The sequence below is a fragment of the Magallana gigas genome, chromosome 5 (assembly GCF_963853765.1).
Source record: "Magallana gigas chromosome 5, xbMagGiga1.1, whole genome shotgun sequence".
Taxonomy (NCBI): domain Eukaryota; kingdom Metazoa; phylum Mollusca; class Bivalvia; order Ostreida; family Ostreidae; genus Magallana; species Magallana gigas.
The window spans coordinates 3,474,095-3,489,013 of record NC_088857.1 but is presented as its reverse complement, the minus strand read 5'-3'; the positions used below and the strand labels follow the sequence as shown (position 1 = coordinate 3,489,013).

General features: G+C 36.9%; 2 protein-coding genes across 5 annotated transcripts; both read left to right on the top strand.

Annotated features, from left to right (window-relative positions):
* Positions 1 to 45: 45 nt before the first annotated feature.
* On the top strand, positions 46 to 8,066 carry LOC105338369 (calmodulin). Of its 4 annotated transcripts, none has more exons than XM_066084599.1 (5): positions 46 to 201; positions 3,526 to 3,661; positions 4,277 to 4,420; positions 4,944 to 5,189; positions 7,948 to 8,066. In XM_066084599.1, the coding sequence occupies exons 2-5, from the start codon at positions 3,547 to 3,549 to the stop codon at positions 7,986 to 7,988; spliced, it is 546 nt and encodes a 181-aa protein (XP_065940671.1). In that variant the 5' UTR covers positions 46 to 201; positions 3,526 to 3,546; the 3' UTR covers positions 7,989 to 8,066. The 4 variants fall into 4 exon arrangements, with proteins under 4 accessions (XP_065940671.1, XP_065940670.1, XP_065940672.1 ...); XM_066084598.1 differs by having other exon boundaries at positions 56 to 201; positions 3,494 to 3,661; XM_066084600.1 differs by having other exon boundaries at positions 70 to 201; positions 3,532 to 3,661.
* A 2,367-nt stretch (positions 8,067 to 10,433) lies between these two features.
* On the top strand, positions 10,434 to 14,697 carry LOC105338360 (calmodulin). The gene is made up of 4 exons (XM_011443443.4): positions 10,434 to 10,707; positions 12,284 to 12,427; positions 13,997 to 14,239; positions 14,478 to 14,697. The coding sequence occupies exons 1-4, from the start codon at positions 10,641 to 10,643 to the stop codon at positions 14,513 to 14,515; spliced, it is 492 nt and encodes a 163-aa protein (XP_011441745.2). The 5' UTR covers positions 10,434 to 10,640; the 3' UTR covers positions 14,516 to 14,697.
* Positions 14,698 to 14,919: the final 222 nt, after the last annotated feature.

Below are 14,919 nucleotides of genomic sequence, written 5' to 3'. Positions count from 1 at the left end.
TCAATTGTATATTTGAATTTTGATGTAATAATTCGAATTCGTATAAAATCGAAAGGTCAGAGATGTTTATAATTGGATTGACGCCACAGTAGTCCAACATTCACCAAGCCAGCAGTGTTGTCCCAATTGCGTGTACATTACTGAAAAAGTTCTTAGTTTTGGGCGACAACTTTATTATCCGGAGAAACAGTCACCGTCACGGTAACTCACTATGACTTTTCATTTGCTTTGCTGGTCTTGATCAAATTTTTAAAAATAACGTTGTTTTTGTAATTAAGCACAACGTCATACGTATATTGTATACGAGAGAGGAATTGACATAAAACAAAACGATTTTCTTGATGGTTTACTCGCAATTATTCCACTGTCTTTATTAATATATGAAAATTTATTCTTCTTTAAAAGTGGATGTTTGTGTTGAATATCAAAACGCCGAAATACATAGTGAATCGATGTTGTATTGTACATGTAAATGTTTATTGGTCAACAGCTTTACAGATCATAAGTTTTCCGTATATCAAACGAGTCAAAGTTATTAAGAATTGCCATCAACTACCACTTCTTCATGTTTTTAACATGAAAGCAAGTAAAACAAAATCTATTTCGCCACTCCATCGTCACCAAAGTTCTCAAATCATTAACTTATTGCTCAGACTTGTGGCTGAGTATTGACTTGAGGAAATTTGGTGACGGGATAATTGAATCTCCTCTTGATAGAAATTTTGTTACTGTCTTAATATATATATATATATATGCTTTTGAATTCAGCTAGCGCTTTATTATACTCACAATTTTCCCGGCGTCTTTCGTTGTTGGTGTCGCCTTTCTCTTTGTTGTATTTTTTTTTCTCATTTTCATCTTCTCCAGAACCATGAGACTTGAGACCGTGGTTTCAATAAAACCGGATACAAACATCTTTAGGTCATGGGGGTTCAGGCTCATAGAAGAGATAATCAGGAAAGAAAAAAAACGGGGTTAAATGTTCTATAAGAATCGTCTCATCGGAACCACAATTCCTTATATTCTTGTATAATAACTTTACATAAACTCTTCACATATACGTGTATGGTAGAATTAACTTTTTTTTTTTGGAAATCATAACCGTAGCGCTCAGGACAGGCCATTAGGTGTTCAGCATAGAATAAAATGTATAAGAAAAATAAAGCAAGCTAGGATACATCGTCGCAAACCACTGCCATTATGTACGGTCCTCTCCCATCTGATCGGGTAGAAGAGCTACCGTGTATGCAGACTCTTGACGCTGCGCTATAAATAAATCTACGGAATTTTCAAATTAAGGCATGTCGTTACCTCTGTGTGTTAGATAAAAAGGAAAAAAGAAGGGAGTTATCCATGAAAGGAACATATAGAAAATGCACAGAAAGATTTGATTTTTAATTTATCAACAAAGGACTCCGGTATTACGATATTTCAGATGGTCAAAATCTACATTTAGATAATATTTTATCTTCGACCACATCGACAAATAGCAAACAAAAGTTCAAATCACAGATATTAAGCAATAGTTCAAAACTACAGATCTCAAGAAATCGTTCAAATTACAGATCAGTAAATAGTACAACACTTCAAATATATAGGAATATATATATAGTTCAATTTACAGATATCAAGGAATAGTTCAAGTTACAGATACCAACCAATAGTTCAATCTATAGATATCAAGCAATATGTCATGTTGTAAATTTTGAATTTACTGGGTGAGTGTAAATACAAACTTTACAACATGGCAAAGAGTTCAAATTACAAATATCAAGAAATTATGGTGTTCCGATGGGGCCACTTCGACCTTCGCGCTTTCGCCTTTAGGTCGAAGATGCGAGAGTGCGAAGTTGCGAATTCGAAAGTGCGAGAATGCGACGGCGAAGGAGCGAAAGTGCGAAGATGCGACGGCGAAGCGCGAAGTTGCGATGGCGAAAGTGCGAAGGCGCGATACTTCTATCGCTCCTTCGCCTTCGCAACTTCGCACTCTCGCCTTCGCACTTTCGCCTTCGCCTTTTTTATAGCATTCAGAAAGTCTCAGTCGATTACATAGAATTTGATGCAGGCACCGTACTCGCCAAGGTTTTTCGATTAATCCATGATATTATTGGTACGCATGCACTAGGCCATTGTGCTTACAATGACTATTCATAAATATTTTAATGTGTATGTGACAAATATGTTTACCAGTGCTGGTTATGCATAATCATTACACTCCACATAAAATGTAATGTCCGCCATAATGTATACATATGCACTTCCAGATTCCTGTCACTTACCAGCTGTCTGTTTACCGTGGATCAAACACAATATTATTCTAATTTCATTATGCGACACTCCTTGCTCGTGTATGGATCTAGAGGGGGAGAGGGGCCCCAGGTAAATTCAATAGTAATAACTTCACACATGCAGTAAGGGGAGAGAGAGGGCCCGGATCCCATCCCCCGGAAAATTTAATTTTATCAATTATATATAATTAAACTCCCCAAAATATGCCATACCCCCCACCCCGGCAAATTTAATTATCCATCGACCCCCCCCCCCCCCCGAAAAAGTTATGGATCTGCGCAGGCTGTTGAAAATAAATTCTAAAAAGTTCATCGTCTGCCTCAGATGTCCTTTTGTACAGCTAAAATTGTTTTTAAACGATAGAGAGCTCCACAATTATAAAAAGGCGAAGGCGAAAGTGCGAAGATGCGAAGGCGAGTTTGCGAAGTTGCGATGGCGAAGGTGCGATAATGGTATCGCTTCTTCGCCTTCGCAACTTCGCACTTTCGCCTTCGCATCTTCGCGCTTCGCCGTCGCATCTTCGCACTTTCGCTCCTTCGCCGTCGTACTTTCGCCGTCGCAACTTCGCACTCTCGCACCTCGACCTAAAGGCGAAAGTGCGAAGGTCGAAGTGGCCCCATCGGAACACCATAAGAAATAGTTAAAAATATAGATAACAAGGAATACTTTACAGACTTCCATGTAGCAGTTATCAAGCAATACATGTATCTACAAAAATCTATCAATACATCCCATCAACAGATATTTATAGCTGCAGTATTTTCATAGATGTGTAACACTATACATGTATAACAAATACAAAAAACTTCAAGATATACTAGAATCCATTACTTCTGCAAATGTCTAGAAAGGGAGTAGAAATCATGCGTTTTATAATTGTGAAACTCATGTAATGTTGATATTCTAACCTTTTAACTGAGACCAATTAAACTAGTCTGAACAACTTAATTGTAATTATAGCCCTTCAATTAAATAATAGTACTCTAAGAGCTTTAAACAGAGGATTTTCCATGCGCCTGACTTGGAATCTTGATTGTGTATTGCTTTCACTTGACTTGTCTCCGCTATAATCACGTTAACCTCTGTGTATTGTATAAAGGTTTCATATGGGTTAGAAGCTCATATGGTTAAGTTGGTCAGGACGGAGGGAGGTAGCACGCACACGACCTTATAATATATAGAACTCTATTTCAATGAATGACAGATTCTAACATGGAAAGTCCCTCTGTTGCTCAGTTTAAGAAACCAGAGAGAAACATGGAGAGTCCGTCTGTTGCCCTGACTAGAAAACGGGAGAGAAGAAAGAAATCCGTCATACCCTTCTTAAAGAAACCAAGGAAACCTGCCGGTATGCCGGAGGAGCAATTCGAAGGTAGGGTAATTTTCCGCTAACGATTTTTGAAACACTCACTGCATTTCGAATGCTGCAACTTATTACTCGCACAAAGCCAGACTTTTGGTCTGGTATCGTCTTTCCTTCTGACAGAGTAACACAGAACCTAACATTAATTAATCCGTGTTTACAAAGGAGACAAACGATTTCTAGTTTATTTAAGTTTTAATTAAAACTTGTATCTGGGTCATATATTTGTAAACATAGACATTAGTTTGAAGTGCAAATACAGTATAAATGTCAGTCAAATAAAACATATCCGGATTTATGATCCATGTTTTGGAAAATCACGCGAGATTGCGGATCTAGAGGTGGGGGGGGGGGGGGTCTGGAACCCACCCCCTCCCCCTCCCATTGCATAATCAAATTTATTTACAGAGCTTACAGAACTTTGCAGTTGAAATTTAAACTCACTGAACAGAGCTAGTAGCAATGTCATTTTATGGACTCTACTACAAATGTGCCATATTTTATATAAAATTAACTACGTTGCACAATATTCCTTATGTCTTGCAGTTGTCGTTTTTCCAGATAAACTCTTCAATTTTGGTCATAGATATAAACTATACAATTAGTGTTTTGTTTTCATGGCAGAAATTGTGAACACCTTTTACCTGATTGACTCGAATGAAGATGGCCGACTGTCAAAGAAGGAGCTGAATGACGCCGCCTTTCTGATCGGTCTGAATCCTACAACCAAGGAGCTGGACGCCTGGTGGAAGGAGGCCGATATCAACGGTCAGTCAGATATCAAAACATAAAGCTCAGATATCTTTTTATAATAATTTATTCATAATGTATCTACATAAATAATGCAAAGGTCAGTCAGAAATCAAAACAGCTGGCATAGATATCGATTTGACTTGATTAATAGGTTTCTACTTGTGTGAATTAATTGGGAGTCATGTATCAAATCATCCTGCTTATATTTTTTTTTTACTTTATTATAACAGCATATCAAAATAAGTGTGTAGTCAGACAATAGAACATCACACATAGATATCCAGTAAACAGGGTCTTAACAAGTATACATGAATGGTAATTCAGATATCCCAATGTATTGCTTTGATATCATTTTGACCTCATAATTAAAATATCAACATGTGTATAGATCAATGGCCAGTCTGATATCAAAATAGCCATGTCTTTATGACATTATTAATACGGTATTCACACGTATACCGGTAAATCAAGGATCATTCAGATATCAATATTGATCGAACTAGTTAAGATATCGTCATGGTAACATCGTTGTTTGTAGGGGATGGATTCATCTCATTGGATGAGTATGCCAAGGTCATGACCTCAAATTTCGTGTCAATCGACATCGAGCGGGAACGGATGAAGGCGGCCTTTAATCTTCTGGACCGGAACAACGACGGCCGGATATCGCTAAGCGAGTTCCGGGTCGTCATGATGTACAACAACAACGAGATGACGGAAGAGAAAGTGGAGGAACTGTTCAAAGAGGTGGACTCCTCGGGCAAAGGTTACCTGGATTACGAAGGTATATTATTAGTCTAGCTATGTCTACCTGGATTAGGAAGGTATATTATTAGTCTAGCTAGGTCTACCTAGATTAGGAAGGTATATTATTAGTCTAGCTATGTCTACCTGGATTAGGAAGGTATATCAACAATCTATCTATGTCTAAATGAATTACGAAGGTATATCATTAGTCTAGCTATGTCTAACTGGATTACGAAGGTGTATCATCAGTCTAGCTATGTCTAACTGGATTACGAAAGTGTATCATCAGTCTAGCTATGTCTACCTGGATTACGAAGGTATATTATTAGTCTAGTTATGTCTACCTGGATTAGGATGGTATATCAACAATCTATCTATGTCTAAATGAATTACGAATGTATATCATTAGTCTAGCTATGTTTACCTGGATTACGAAGGTGTATCATCAGTCTAGCTATGTCTAACTGGATTAGGAAGGTAAATCATCAACCTATCTACTAGTATGTCTAAATGAATTATGAAGGTATATCATTAGTCTAGCTATGTCTACCTGAATTAGGAAGATATATCATCAGTCTAGCTATGTCTACCTGGATTACGAAGGTATATCATTAGTCTAGCTATGTCTACCTGGTTTACGAAGGTATATCATCAGTCTAGCTATGTCTACCTGGATTACGAAGGTATTTCACCAGTCTTGCTATGTCTATACCTGAATTATGAAGGTATATCATTAGTCTAGCTATGTCTACCTGGATTATGAAGGTGTATCATTAGTCTAGCTATATCCACCTGAATTATAAAGGTACATGAATGTTAGCAGTCTCCATACAGTCTTAGCAGGATTATACGATGTAAAGATATTTCACCAGTCTGCCAAAGGTTACCCGAATGATGCATTAGCTGAGCTATTATACTAAGTACCTAGATTGTGTACGAGTATATGTCATAAGTCGACTTTGTGTTACCTGGGTTATTGAGGTTTATCATCAGTCAAGCTCCAGTGTTACCTGTTTCAGAAGGTATTTCATCATGAAGTTCAACACAAGATTAAAGAGGTACGTCAAAAGTGTAGCAAGTATTATTTGAATGAATTAGGAAGGTCTGCCATCAGCCTAGCTAGGGTTACGTGGATTAAGAAGTCATACGCCGTCAGCATAATAAGAGTTGCGTGGAATATGAAGGTATGTCATCGATCTGGTTAGGGCTACCTGGAAGTCAAATTCTTTTTACAATATATTTACCAATTTAGGAAAAAAACTTAATGTACATGTAGAATATAAATATGTTTTCAAGGTTTGTGACGTTGCTTTTATTTTTGCCATGAAATACAAGTACATTTCAAATGAAAAATACGCAAAGACTATTTTGTACTCTATTATTGTTTAGTTGCCTTATTTACTTTTGTGCAATACACTTTGTAAACAAACAAATCGAATTGCAAGGATCGCTATAGGCTTCTGTAAGTAACCAAATATTGTTGAAAGGGATCAGCAGTTTATGAGCATTAATCGGATTATTAGGATTAGCAAATCCTTTAAAATTATCACATGTTATCCAATGTTTGATTTACTAAATCAAAGATTATGTGATTCAAAATGCACACTATGAATAACCTTTATTTCTTCAAAATTGTTGAAACAAAAATAACGAAAGGAAACCGTGCCTTTCCACATTTCTTATACGTATAATCTATGTACATTTGATATATCTAAGCTATTCATATACATGTACTGCATGTATGCAAAATATTGAAATCCAAAAAAGAAGTTAGAGATGTTAGATATATAAGAAGTATAATTTAAAATGCATGTAGTATAAATATGATATGTCTTATTATTACATGTGATTACATTAGCTTTTATATCTGATTACATAGCTATTGCAAGTGATTACATGTATGTTGTTATTACAAATGTTTACATTGCTATTAAATATAATTACAATATAGATATATAGTTTGTCAGATTACCTGTATCATATCGTTGATTGTTATACTTTCATGTTAAATACTGAAATCTGATTGGTTAAGACGCAGTTTATAATATTTACTATTACCCTCAGCGTTAGCAACGCACTTGGCAACGGGTAACATTATACAAATATTGACTGGGGTTGAGGGCAACATTGATTATATTAGCCCCCGAGGGACGAAATATTGCCCGACGCGAAGCTTCGCGTCGGTTGACAATGGTTTTCTCGGGGTGTCAATTTCAACTGTTACCCTCCCAAACAGGCACTATTTATATAATATATTACATGGAATATATTATTTCATGCAATTTTTATAAATAAAGCATATAGATAGATATATCTTTACATATATGCGTGTTCTTTATCGCTGTCTTTCCATCGTCTGTCGGTCATTAATTCTCTCCCAACTTTCTTTTCCAGAATTTTTTTGTTATCATAATGGTTCGAAGAATTGATTTGAAACATGTTGCTTTAAAATGAGATTACTACTGTGACAGAAGATCAAGTTTGAGATTCGTTGATTAAGATTGGTGGAAGAAATTAATTTCAAATAAATTGTTTTTTTTATTCGGATTCATCCCAAAAATTTCTTTCACCCAATGTTCTCGAAACCTATCGTTTAGCACACAAAATCGACACTGGAGTGTCGGTAGGGGGCGCCTATTGCCTATGCAAAGCTCTTAAAATGCTGTAAAATACAGGTACATATGGATACATGTACACACTTGAATACCCTTATTGCATTTAATGAATACTTGGGTTTTTTCATTCTTTCCATGAAATCGTTATGTATTTTAAAATGTGTTTATTGTTTGTTTCAGATTTCATCAACAGTCACATTTGTTCCGTCGTCTTTCAATGACTTTGTTTACGCCATGGGTAATGTGTCGGGTCGCCATTACATGGAGAGGAATGTTCAAGATACGCTGCAATATTGATTAACGATTGCTTATTACAATAAGTGAACTTTATACTTTAACTGCATCATATATTATATCAATAGCTATGTGCCTCATGTATTACTATAGAAAATAAATGAGTATGTTTCGTTTTGATACTTTTTGTTTATGAGCTGAGCAGTGGAGTCGTACATATACAAATGGAATAGGGATTTTTAGTCTTAAAAATTATATATACATCCACTGATTTTGAAATCTTCTGGGTTTTTTTTTTTACTGATATTGATTGTAATTTATAGCTTTATAGAAACTGACAGGATTAAAACCTACACTCCAATTTATCGATCAGTCAAAATCTTCAGCAACGTAAAAAAATCACCGACTGCATGAAATAATCATGCTGATGTCAAACTCCAAAGTCCCACAGAAGACAATTTGGCTGTTTCTTTTATCTATCGAACTGATCTTCATTAACAATAATTTAGCTATTTTTCTAACAATTTATGGTTAGTTGAATAAGTTTTAAAAAGAAAATTGTAAATATAAATAATAAAATGCTATATTTGATAATTCATGCGGGCTATGAATGTAGCGATCATTGCAGAGACAATTTACATAACGCTGGTTATGTATTTTTTTTGCTAAAAGTAGTTACCATCATACCTGCATGAATCATTAAAAAAAGCATTTTATTGTTTTAATGTCATAAAATGATGTACTTTTTTCGTTTTCTAGTTTATTCCTACGCTCTTAATGTCATATTATCCAGGATAATGTTCAAAGATAAATGGTGATGAACATAAAACATTTTATTCCTATACTCTGTCCCGAGTTTTTGCTTCCACTACTTTTTGCTTGATATTTTGATAATCATGAATACTTTGTGCTCCAACTACGTTCATCCACAAATATGAAAAATGTCCAGATTAGCTGTTTTGAAACGACCCTCTACCGCTTCAGGTTTTAATACACATCCCAAAATAAAAAGTCTACGGGGATTTTGCATTGCATCAGCCATTAATAAACCTCGGATGATAACGTTGAAAAATTGCGCGAGGTATCACGAGTACTTCCGAATGGGGAAAAGATGTAAACATTTCCCATTATAAATCTCCGTAAGAAATTTGTTTTTGTTCCTGTGAACTTTTATGAGTGAAAAATGATAATTGTTCAATGAAGATATCTTGGATATATTCCTTTTTATTGATTCCAACTGTATTTCTTTCACATGTATGTGTATTTTTATTAAAAATCATCAAAAAGTGATGGAAGCAATAACTTGGGACAGACTTTACCAAAGATCGAGAGGAATGTGTACATGCAAATAATCACAAACCTGGAAATAGTTTTATGTTGGTAGAACAATTCATCGCAACATCGGAATGATATCTCCCTATAGAAAAGCTGCAACGCGACACCAGAAGTTATGCTAAAAGTAACTAGCCACTGACATTATATAAATACCATCCACTCATTGATTAAAAAAATGTTAATAGAATTGGATTCTTGAAAAAGTGTTTTCATTTAAGGAATAAGGAATCATTCTTTGGGTATTATGAGGTGATAATTTCGGTCGGGGCGTGGTCAAATCCAATATAGCCCGTAGGGCTTTATGATAGATTTGACCACGCTCTTGGAAATATCACCTCATAATATTCAAAGAATGATTTCTTATTTCTGATACTAGTATTTAAATTATTTCCAATTTGTACACTTTAAAACAACATTATATATGAAAACCACTATTTTTTGACGTAGCACATGCTATGTATTACTACACGGCACAACCAATACCGTTTTTCGGTTATGCTATAAGACACGTCCATTTTATGTCACTCATGTTTTATGAAGTTTTTGAGTTTTAGGGTTCAAAATTGATTCGTTATGTTATCAAAGACAAACAGTTGAAAGGTAAATATTATAAGAAAATTACATAATGTCAAGTGCTTGATAGACGTTTACATTGAATGTACTTACTTACTATACTCCTCAATGTTTCCTGTCGAGTAAAACCCCTTTGCCAGCATGTGAACATTCATAATTATCATTTTATCATTATTTTTTTTTTGTATAGCTGAAAGTTTAACGAAACAACAATTTAAAAAGAATAATTAAAATATGACAAAACTGTTCACAATTGTCTAAGAGGTCACGTGACACTGCACATTTCTAAGTAGCTCTTCGAGGCGCCATGTTACTGTCTTTAATTAGTAACTGTATGCGTTTTATGTTTGCAAAACCTTTACTTTTGGCATATCCATTTGGCCGCTGTATGACACTTGGTGTACAAAGATAATCCAGCTTAGTGGATATTAAAGTAAACAAACCAACCAACACTATAGTCCCCGTACAACATTGTCTTCTAATTAATTATATACTAGTAATACATTCGTGGAGATTAACTGTTTGTATTGCCAAGTGAGATTTTTAGCTGTGTCCAGCCTTCCAGAGCGCAATTATGTTACACCTAGCTCCTTGTCCAGGTGTGAAAACGTAATAGAAAATACATTTAACAATCAGTCATTGTCTGAGGTGAACAAATCCGAGGCATTAGTCCCGGGATTTACCGGGTACAACAGCCCGTGGAAGTCTTGATTGTCGGGATCTCGCGTGAGATGATGAGCCGGAGAGCCCGGAAAGAGCTGGTGGTTCCAGAAGGCCTCTCCGAGCCCGACCTAAAAGGTAATCAAGTTACCTTAATTCTATTTAAATCAACAGGAATTCAATTAGTGTTTGGATTAAGTTTTTCTAAGTTGCATGCATGTGCTAGGAAAACATACTGAATATTAAACCAAAATGAGATCCGAAACATTCCAAGTCTTTCGGTGTTTGTTTGTGTTGTTCCTAAATAGACCAGATATTGCGATCTCAGACCAGTAAAAACTCCTCTTTTATTCACCTTTATCCTCATTCCCTTGTTACCGTCTTCCTTGGAAGACGGTATAAAGAGTTGAAATAATTTACAGTCTCCGGGCTGTGCACTTCCTCTCCTTTGTGATTGGTAGAAAATACATGATGTGAGAATTTACAATTATTTCATTGGTTGATATACTATTCGGCACAAGGGAGATAATTTTCTTATGATCGTTTTTACGTACGACTTAACCATTTTCGTAGATTTCAAATCTTAAAAAGTGAGAAAACGAAAGAACAAAAAAAATGGCTCTTATTGAAATTCAGGCATTCATTTTTCTGTTAACTAGTTAAAAGCGATAATCTGTAACATCTCTTGAAATAATTTGTTCTTTTCTTTTTGTTTTGATTATACAAATGCCAATGAAATTTCAGAAGGTATGGCTAATATCAGTAAAAAAGTTTGTATCAATCGCAACTTCTCGGGCCTTTCCGGCAAGCTCGGAAAAACACCTCGAATGTATTACCTAGGCGTCCATGACAACCCCCCTTTTTGTAAAACTTGAAATAAATAGACCACATTTTACGATCTGTTGAGATGTGAGCTATACTTTATTAAAGTAAACGATATACACTAAAATATAACACAGAAGCGACATACAAGACTGTCTAGCCGATACTTATTTTAATGGGAAGCGACTCCATTTTGTATAAAATTCTAACATCCGGTGATTTAATACATTCGAGGTGTTTTTCCGAGCTTGCCGGAAAGGCCCGAGAAGTTGCGATTGAAGTTTGTATATTAGAAACGGTGAAACTAATATCAGTAAAACTGAATGATACGGAATGCAGTTGTATTAACTTTTATTTTACTACAGTAATACAACCCTTCCTAAGATCTCTTTTACCTGCTACAATCGATCTGAAATAAATAACACGCTGTAAATAATTTTCAATTTTAAGCACGCACACTTAAAAGGCACATATTTTTTTTAAAAAAAGTTCAACACGCTATTGCACGGAGAAGAAGGCGACATTCATATAAAAATAATTAAATTGTCTTTGATATCTTATTGCTGTTAAGAGTTTGCTCTAAAGACGGTAAGCTTTTTTAAAAAGCTAAACTTGTATTTTAGTGTACTCATTTTTTATTCAATATGGCGTTGTGCCTATGACATCAGCCTAGAATGGACTGAGACTAATCAAAATATCTACTCTCGCCACAACTTCGTTATTCATGTTTGTGAACGACGATTCATCGCAATTGTGAGAACTGATGGTTTGTTACAAGAATTCGTCATAAGCAACAAAAGACCAAGGATAGAATCAAATCACCACTAGCAACAAGTAAATACACGTAGACTATATGTTTTCAAATTGTCATAATCTTATCTAATATTTTCAGAAATCTTATCTGCCTTTGACGCCCTGGATGTTAACAAGGATGGTAGTATATCGAAGAAGGAAATGAAGGATGCAGCCAGGATGACAGGAATGAATCCTACAGACAAGGAGGTCGAGGATTGGTGGAAGGCGGCGGACGCTAACGGTAGGGGTCTCACACCAGGATGTAGGTATAGAGGCGGCGGACACTGACGGTAGGGGTCGCAAAGCAGGATTTAGGTACAAAGTCGGCGGACGCTTACGGTAGGGGTCTCACACCAGGATGTAGGCATAGAGGTGGCGGACACTGACGGTAGGGGCAGCAGAGCAGGATGTAGGTACTGAGGCAGCGAACGCTAACATTAGGGGTCTCAAAGCAGGATGTAGGTACAGAGGCGGCGGACACTGACGGTAGGGCTCGCAAAGCAGGATGTAGGTACAAAGTCGGCGGGTGGTTACGGCAGGGGTTGCACACCAGGATGTAGGTATAGAGGCGACGGACACTAACGGTAGGGGTAGCAGAGCAGGATGTAGGTACTGAGGCGGCGGACACTGACGGTAGGGCTCGCAAAGCAGGATGTAGGTACAAAGTCGGCGGACGCTAACATTAGGGTCTCAAAGCAGGATGTAGGTACAAAGTCGGCGGGTGGTTACGGCAGGGGTCGCACACCAGGATGAAGGTATAGAAGCGACGGACACTAATGGTAGGGGTAGCAGAGCAGGATGTAGGTACTGAGGCGGCGGACGCTAACATTAGGGGTCTCAAAGCAGGGTATAGGTACAGAGGCGGCGGATGCTAACGGTAGGGGGTCCTAAACCAGAATGTAAATACAAAGGCAGGTCTCAACAGTAGGGGTCCTTAAGCAGACAGTCGGCACAGAGACGGCGGACGCTAACGGTAGGGGTAGCATAGCAGGATGTAGGTACAGAGTTGGCGGGCGGTCACGGTAGGGGTCTCACACCAGGATGTAGGCACAGAGACGGCGGACGCTAACGGTAGGGGTCGCAAACCAGGACGTAGGTACAGAGGCGGCGGACACTAACGGTAGGGGTAGCATAGCAGGATGTAGGTACAGAGTTGGCGGGCGGTCACGGTAAGGGTCTCACACCAGGATGTAGGCACAGAGACGGCGGACGCTAACGGTAGGGTCGCAAACTAGGATGTAGGTACAGAGGCGGCGGGCGGTAACGGCGGATGTCTTAAGCGGGAGTATTAGAACACGCTTATAAGCAACTCCAACATTAGAGAGATTGAGACTGCTAGAAGTCATCTCTTTACACTTCCAACATATTTACTGAACAGTGTTATGTAAATCAATCATACTGTAGAATCATTAGAATTCGCGGTGGCTCAATTTTCGTGGTATTCGTGGGTATCCATCTCCCACGAATTTAAATCCTCAACGAAAACAATTTTAGATAGAGTTATCTTTGTTACTGAAACAGTAACCGACGTATCCACGAAAGTACATCACCACGAATGAGCAAAAAAGTCACACTCCACGAAAATTGGCCCCCACGAATTTAAATGATTCCACAGTATTGATAAGATGGAACTGAACATTTATGAATCATCTCTTTCTTTATCATTGAGGTTAAATTTTTGGGAAGGTAAACAAAGACAATCAAAAAAGACATAACAAATCTATCGAACGATCTCTGACCTCTTTAAAATACAAATTATATACATATATCATATATATCTGAATACATCGTATAAATTTATTCTTCTCAGGAGACGGGAACGTGAGTTTGCAGGAGTACGTCAATATAATGGCGGACAATTACGTCACCATTGATCTGGAACAGGAGAGGATGGAGACAGCGTTTAAGGTGATCGATAAGAATGGGGACGGTCAGATCTCACTGCAGGAGTTCCGGGCCGTGATGACCTTTAACAACATGTTCTCCAAGGACGAGGTGGACAAGTTGTTTAAGGAGGTTGACACGAAGGGCAAGGGCTACATTGACTACAATGGTGGGTGTCTGGGTGATCTGAAATGTCTCACCTCCTGGTAATTTGTAAAAAAAAAAAAAGCCATTGGTTAACAGCAGTCACGTAGAGACCATGTGTATTCCATAAACCGTCAATACGAATTTTACCTCCTCCTGAAGTTCTCTTTGAGTTTAATCACGTTAGGGTTTGTATTTATATATTGAAACTTGTAACATTGTTATAAAACGTTTAATTTTCATTGCTTTACAATTTGTTGCAGATTTCATCAAAAACCGAATGTACGAAGTCCTATTTTGACCAGCTGGCTATTTTTATACGTCATCGCAGAGTCTTCATTCATCACTGAGTGCCATTTTCTGACATTAGAAAAAAATGAGAAATTTCCCGTTTCATCATTGGTGCTATGGCTGTTTTAGAAACCCGCGAACATTTTGTTTTTAAATACAATATATGTATATCAATAAAATATATGGGAAAAGTTCAAATATTCCTTTTATTAATGGTATAAACATAATTTTATCAATCATACACTTAATTCCTAATTTAAATTTCCCTACACTTAGTGTAATTGGGCAAGCAAAGTAACACGATAAAATCAATAACTAGACCTAGTAATATAACCTAAGGACAAAGATTAGCATATTTTTAATTAGAAAATTTGTTTTGTAAATGAAATATTCCGTATTTAATACAATTTGTCA